This window comes from Felis catus, chromosome C1, assembly GCF_018350175.1.
Source record: "Felis catus isolate Fca126 chromosome C1, F.catus_Fca126_mat1.0, whole genome shotgun sequence".
Classification (NCBI taxonomy): Eukaryota; Metazoa; Chordata; class Mammalia; order Carnivora; family Felidae; genus Felis; species Felis catus.
Genome location: NC_058375.1, coordinates 8,425,206 through 8,432,759, shown reverse-complemented (window position 1 = coordinate 8,432,759; position 7,554 = coordinate 8,425,206). Strand labels below are relative to the sequence as shown.

The 7,554-nt window shown below is 49.1% G+C and overlaps 1 protein-coding gene across 1 annotated transcript; it reads left to right on the top strand.

Annotated features, from left to right (window-relative positions):
• Positions 1 to 432: 432 nt before the first annotated feature.
• Positions 433 to 734, top strand: LOC101098881 (selenoprotein W-like). Its single transcript, XM_045034854.1, is given in 1 exon segment — positions 433 to 734. A coding segment is annotated over 1 exon segment (258 nt). The 3' UTR covers positions 691 to 734.
• The last annotated feature ends 6,820 nt before the right edge of the window (positions 735 to 7,554 follow it).

Below are 7,554 nucleotides of genomic sequence, written 5' to 3'. Positions count from 1 at the left end.
CTGTTTAATTTAATCACCAAATGTCATCTGAATGCCATTTATTCTGCCTTCTCACCAGAGATTTACCTATTTATTTTACATTTCAAATGAATTGCTCATTATTCTGTCATTTGGGGTTTTATTTTGTAATTCATTTGGCAAGTTCTGACAAGTTGAAAACGATGCTGTATTGAACACGGTACCTTTCGGGCCCCCTCTCAGGGGTCCCTCCCCTCAAAGCCCCCCACCCCGTGCCTAGCATCTCCCCTCAGGAGGCCAGCCCAGGACTCTCCACCTTTCTGACAGGAGAGAGACACAACATTCTGGACTTTCCTCCTCAGGTCCAAACCCTGTGTCCATGACACTCAGATGCATGCCAAGGACTGAGCTCTCCTGTCCGTGCCTCAGGTAGGTCACCTGTCTGTGCCCCTGCCCAAGCTGTGGTCCCCAGCCATGGTCCTTGCCACCTGAGTCATTTATTGTGGTGCTTGAAGCTACAAATCCAAGTACCTGCAGCACAAGAAGTTAGAAGATGAGCTCCCCAGAAGCCTGGACATCTGCAGCAAGGGGACTCCGCAGACCACCGGCTTTGAAGTGATGGTAGCAGGGAAGTTGTTTCACTCCAAGAAGGGAGGTGATGGCTACACGGACATGGAGAGTAAGTTTCCGAAGTTGGTGGGTGCGATCAGAGCCACCTTGGCTCAAGGCTAATGTGTCCTGAAGGCAGAGTCCAATGACCTTGGTCCAGCGCCTCACGACAGACACATCAAGATAGGAAGGACTGAAATGTCTTGTGGATGCCTGATCTTTCTTTGATGTTCCTGCGGTCACCAGGTGGGGCAGAGACTGACGCCCGTGGTCCTTGCCTGTGTGTGCATGTGAGTGTGTGTGTGCATGTGTGTGTGTGTGTGTCCCTGGGAGTGTAGCCCTGCGTCCTGTCTAGCTCTTCCCTCTCCCTGCTTTTCCTCTTCCCTCTCCCTGCATCCCCTATCCCTCTGGCTTCCCTCTGGCTCCCGGCTTCCTTCTCAGGGGATGGCCAAGACAGGGATCTGGGTGGGTGAGTTGCAGATTTCAGCAGTGTTGGCAATGGTTCGTTATCCAGTAAACATTGGATGAGTTTTTGAAAAAGAAAGAAAGCTCAGGACGGGCTCTGCAGTGAACAACCTTGATGAGAGTTCTGATTTTGCCACTTGGTTATCAGTCTCGGACCTTAATTCCCTCGGGCAAACGGCTTAACTTCTCTGAGCCACGGTTCCCTCATCTGTAAAATGGGACAGTAGAGCTGTTGTGAAGGTTTAGTGGGACTGGGCACATCGTTAGCGCTCCCTGAAGTAGTCGGGAGCTCATTTTATCCTAAACCCAAGGTAGACCGGGTTGACCCAAAGCAGCCCTTGCCACGAAGCAGGGGACTAAAGGTCAGAGGGCTTGAAGAATTAGTTGACTGCAACAGGCAGTTCCAGGGCACCGGCGCTGTGCAGCGGCCTGCCAGGGTGGTGCTGCCCCCCTCCTTCAGCCTCAAGTCTCGTGGGGAGGCTTTCATTCGTGGGCTTTGCCCCAGCAGCCCTCCCAGGCTTCTTTGCTGCTGCCTGAGAACAGGTGTGGAGCCAGCAACCCCGGAAGGGCCCTCAGTCTAAGACACTGATAGCCTCTCAGCCTGGACCCAGTACTCACATCTGTGTCATCACATCTGGTACCTCCAGGCAACTTTACGGGCTGCGCAGCAAAGCCAGAAAGGCTCTGAGCTGGGCTCCCTCCAAATAGCTGGGGAGCCCCCTCCTCAAGATTCTGATTCTTCAGCCTGGGGTGAATCTCCAGGGGACTCAGAACAACTGCCTTCTGTGTGTCCTTCTCCAATCCAGAAGCTCCTCAGGCTTCTTGGAGTCTTGAAAAAAAATTTTTTTATTTGCTTTTCTAATTACAAGATCAATACCTATCTGTTGGAGGACCTGGGAAAGCACAGAAAAACCCGCATTGGGGAAAATGCAATGCCACTCCTGGGGAGCGCTAATGTTCCTAGTGATTCACTCCCAGTCTTTGTGTGTACATGACATGGCTTACTGTGTTCCCCTGCACTGTTCCAGCCTGCCTTTCCAGTTAAGGGAACAATGCTCGTAGGTATTCCTCTTCAGTGGGACTTTCAGCGTCTGTTTCTGTCCCGCATCCCCACTCTGGGACTGGTTCAATGTATCTTCCTTTCTCTGGAAGATTTGCCTTCCCTTTCGTGTGTCCTAATCTTTACCCAGCATCCTCAGATTCCCCACCCTTAAATATGTCTCCTCTTCCCCTCCCCTCCCCCCAAGCCATTGTCTTTGTTCCCCCGTTACTGCCAGTTTTCTGAAAAAAGCTACCTTCCCAGCCCATCCCCAGATCTCCCTTTAGTGTCCTCATTTCCTGACCCCAAAAGTGAGGCTTTTGTCCCTCCCCATCTCTGAGATGCTTTAGGGTAGGGCCATCCAATTGAAATAAAATGCCAGTTACACATGGAATTAAAATTTTTCTAGCGGCCACCTTCAAAAAGTAGAAAGAGAGGGGTGCCTGGGTAGCTTAGTCGGTTGAGCGTCCAACTCTTGATTTCAGCTCAGGTCATGATCTCCTGTTTTGTGAGATCGAGGCCCAAGTCAGGCTCTGGGCTGACAGTGCAGAGCCTGCTTGGGATTCTTTCTCTCTCTCTGCACCTTCCCCAATCATGCTCGCTCACTTGCTCTGTCTCTTTCTCTCTCAAAATAAATAAATAAACTTAAAAAAACCCGAAAAGTGAAGGGACAAGTAAAATTAACTTTACTTTTGAAATAAATATGTTTCATTTAACTCAATATGTCCAAACTAGTATCATTTCAACCTGTAACATGTATTCATTAAAAAAAATTATTAGTGGGACATTTTCCATTCTTTTTTGTTTTTTTTTTGTACCAGCTTTTTGAGATCTGATGTGTATTTTACACTTTTAGCACATCTTAATTCCGAGTAACCATATTTCAAGTGCTCAGTAGTCAGCGACCGCTGTGGTATCAGATGACACATAGCTAGAGGACTCAGTGGTGAAGTCCAACCATCTCTTTTTAGGGAACCGATTGCTAGATGGGGTTCTTGTGTCCAGTGTAGCATCCTACACTGCCTTGTGTCCTACCTTCACACGTTATACCTTTATTTCTGGAACTTCTTTTATGATATCGGTAACACAGGGTAGTAAACATCAGAAAAATGCAAATATGGTGATCTAGATCTTTGAAATCAGATCTTTGTAGACAAGTGTCCTGTTCAGGCAGAGGGATCGCCTTGCGCTAGGATTAATTATGACCAGAGGGTGACAAACAGACTGGAATAGTTGCTGTTGAGACTTTTGGAGAATCAAAAGACCCCAAGGAAAGCTGGGTTTGGAGTTTCTGCCGTAAAATAGGTGGGGCGAGGCGGGGGTGGGGGGACACCCAGCTCCTCTGCCGGGCATCACGAGGTGAGGACACCCAGGCTAGTTTCAGGGCAGAGAAGGGGACATTTCTCAGGGGACTCAATTGGTCTGTAGAATCATCAGGGGCTGAAGAGCAGATTCCAGCTGAAATTTTCAGCATTGATTTCTACAACCACACAGCAGAGCTCGGCCACCAAGGGGGAGGCTGTTCTTCTAGAGGCTGGTGCCTGATCCACAGCACCGCCACCCTGACCCGGCTGCTGAATCAGGGCACGGCTGCCCCCATCCACACCAGCAGCCCTGGGGCCCTGAGCCCTGCCGGGTCACTGGATTCCAGGGCACCGGAACTCCCCAGAAATGGAGCTACAGGCAACAGACAAGAATAGCCGAAGCAGCCAAGCCCCGTGGAGATCAGAGCATTTAGAAACGAAGTTTACCTTTAAGACATGAAAGGGAATCAGACTTCAGAAGTCTGGCTTGCCATATAAAGGATGGAAATCGTACCTGCACTGGCCCAGGCTACTCTAACACAACACCACAGACTGGGGGGCTTAAGCCACAGATGTTTGTCCCTCATGGTTCTGGTGGCTGAGAAGTCTGAGAGCAAGGTGTTGATCTAGTTGCTGGTGAGGACTCTTCCTGATGGCTGCCGTCCTGCTGTGTCCTCACATGGCAGGGAGAGGGTGAGGGGACGAAAGCTGTCTGGGGTCTCTTCTTACAAGGGCACTAAGCCCATGATGGCGCCCCGCCCTCATGACCTCATCTAACCTAATCACCTCCCAAAGGCCCCACCTTCAGATCCTGTCACACTGGGGGTGAGGGCATCCACGTATGAATTTGGGAGGACACAATTCAGTCCATACAAGTATTCAAAAGCTGTAAGGTCATTGAGGTGACCGAGATACAAGGGAGTCTGTGAGATATAGTGGGTTTTTTGAGACGGCAATTCCAACGTCTGCAAAAGGGATGCACATTAGAAGGGGTTTGAGTGGTGCTGGCATCACCTAAACGGGCATCACCTGAAGGTCCTAATGGACCACATGGAGCCGATGCCCCACCACACAGACACCCTCAGCATCCATCACCAAGAGGACCCCCCCCCCACTGATACTGTGTTGCAGCTCTTGTATATTTTAATCAGTATCTACTTAACCAGAAAAAATATGGAGATCATCCTTGACATATAGCTCCATGACTTGTTTTCCCGTTGGCCGAATTTGTCGAATCTTCTCGCATATCAATAAACATTCACACCATCAATTTAAGCAGCTCTCCCTTTATTTCAGTCTTGATAAAACCATAATTTGTTGAACCAATATTGCTGGGATTCTTTTAAAGTTTATTTATTTTCAGAGAGAGTGAGTGAGAGAGGGGCAGATAGAGAGGGAGAGAAGGAGAATCCGAAGCAGGGGTCTGGGCTCCGAGCTATCGGCACAGAGCCCGACGTGGGGCTCGAACCCACGAACCGCGAGGTCATGACCTGAGCTGAAGTCAGAAGCTCAACCGATTGAGCCACCCAGGGGCCCCCCATTTCCCCCTGTTAGAAACAAAATTAGGAAGAACATTTCAAAAGCGAAATCTATCGATAAATGAACGAGAGAAAAATTGCTCTGGGATACACATGACTTACTACGTTGTCCTCCAGAAAAGTTGTATCAAGTTACAACCACAGCTCACAGTAGAGATCGCTCGACTCCCCGTGTCTTCAACAACACTGTGTATTATCATGAATTTCTTTTCCAATTTGATAGTGAAAAACCTCCCCACTCTGCCCCCATCTCTTTGATGTTCTTCCTCTGACTTGGCTGATGGTCCTGTCTGGGTCCCTTCCACTTCCCTACTTGTCTTACAAAGGTCTGCACTCCCGGCTGTCTGTCCAGCCACTTTCTTCTCTTCCTCCGCATTCCCTTGAAAATTTGAACAAAACCAACCTCTGCCATCTCTCTTTGGCTGACGCCCACCCCCAAAGCCACCAGCACCCTGTCTGTCCCTTCCTTGGCCCCAAATAAATGTGTGATGAGTAAGTGCATGAGCAATAACCCTCTTAGTGAGGGCTTGCAACCAATAGTGGGGGGGGGGCATCCCCAGGACTTGTTGAAACCTCATTGACCTTTAGGAGAAATTGTTCATGTACAGTCATGATTACATCAGCAAGACCAAAACAGAAAGCCATAAAGAATCAGCTTTTAAGTGCCTTCCTGTAGTTTCCCGGGAGCGTGAGGACAGGTCTGGAACAGAACTAGGTGGTAGTTCTTAGGAACCACATTCCCCACAAGAGGGGGAAAAGTTCACTATAGGTTTGTTATAAAGATCTCCTGTAATACAATACTTTCGGGAATGTGCTTTGGTTCGATCTAAAACAGGTTTTGTTTCTACCCCCAACCAGGGCCTGACCAACTTATTTCTGTTTCTGTAAATCTTTGGGAAGTGAAAACCCAACAATAACGAAACCCCCCCACCTCGTCTCTGCGGGGGATCCCCAGTGGTCTCCAGCCGACTCTCTTAGAGTCTTAGAAGGGACGCTAACTAGATGTCTGCTAGGATCTCAGCCTCAAGATGCTGCCATATTATTGGCCCCTTTTCTTCTTACTATTTTTTTTAAAACTTTATTTTTAAGTAATCTCTATATCTACCAGGGGGCTTGAACCTACAACCCTGAGATCAAGAGGCACATATTCTGCCCACTGAGCCGGCCATGCTCCCCTTCTTACTATTTTAATAGCCAACATGTATCGAGCCCTGTCTTAGGTTAAGTTTCCCCAGAGGCGGGCCCAGGGAACACTCATTGGGGGAAGAGAAGTGGGAAGAGGTAAGGGAAGGAACCCAATGTAGGGGGCGTTAATGAGCAGGTGATGGGCGTGGGCAGCTGGGCTCACTTCCTGGGGGCCTCTGGGAACCTTCTTTGAGTGGAGTTGCCCTCCGAGGGACAAAAAAGCCAGGTATGTCTCTGCCGATTCTTGACTGTCATCCGTGTGATTGCTGCAAGGGTCCAGGCAGTGAGTGAAGGCTCTGGGGAAGGACCTGCCAAGGCCTGTCTGTAGGAAGCCATTGGCTTTGGCAGGAAGGGTGCATGCCAGTGAGCTTCGAGGGGTGCCTGCAGGTTCCACTATAAGAGCATCTTATGTGCCAGGCAGGCATTGTGCTATTTGGTTGTCTCACACCATCTCCTAGGAAGTAGAGACTCAGGAACCCGATTCGCAGATGGAGAAACTGAGGCCTGGAAATGCCAAAGGATCGGCTCAGGCTCACACGCACCAGGAGGTGAGCAGGGTTTGGACCGCAGAGCCCGTGCAGCCCACTCCACACCCCTGCACGCCGTCACATGGCTGTGCTCCCTGGGATCAGGCAGTTCCTTCCAGGGTGGCACCTGGGGAGGAAACGGAGGCAGATGGAAATCAGGCGCTTGTTTACCGCCCATGCCGCGTGTTTCCTGACATCACAGGGTTCTTGCAATTTTCGGAACTGTCAGTTCCCCACTTGGCGGGATTTTAGACTCTATGGAGGGATTTGTGCTTGCGAAGTCCTGCGGCGGGGGCATGAATGGGGGCAGCATTCAGAGGCTTGGTAATTGCCTCAGCTTGATTTTGATGAAAGAAGTGTGTGATATGTTATAATGCTTGCTTTTTTTTTTTTTTTTTTTTTGCTGGAAAACAACCATTTTCTTGTGCTTTGATATGTTCTTTTTTTTAACATTTATTTATTTATTGAGAGAGAGAGGTTGAGAGAGAGAGAGAGAGAGAGAGAGAGAGAGAGCGCACAAGCAGGGGAAAGGGCAGGGAGAGAATCCCAAGTGGGCTCTCCCCCCCGGTCAGCACGGAGCCCGTCGTGGGGCTCGATCTCACAAACCGTGAGATCATGACCTGAGCTGAAATCAAGAGCCTGTGGCTTCACTCGCTGAGCCACCCTGTCTCCCCTTGAATGATATGTTCTAAATGAGATTCCTCTTCCATGTACTGGGTTCAAAACCTTGGTCAAGTGCATGAGACCAAAGGTATTTTTATTCTGATTTCTTTTACTTCCTTCCTCTGCTATTCCCTTTGGTAGAATGGAAATAGGAATAGTCGGAAACTGGCAGGGGACTTATTGCACCCGTAAAATGATATTTATATGTGCTAAATTGTAGATGTGCTGTATAGAAATACGCATATGTACTATTATACCTAAATATC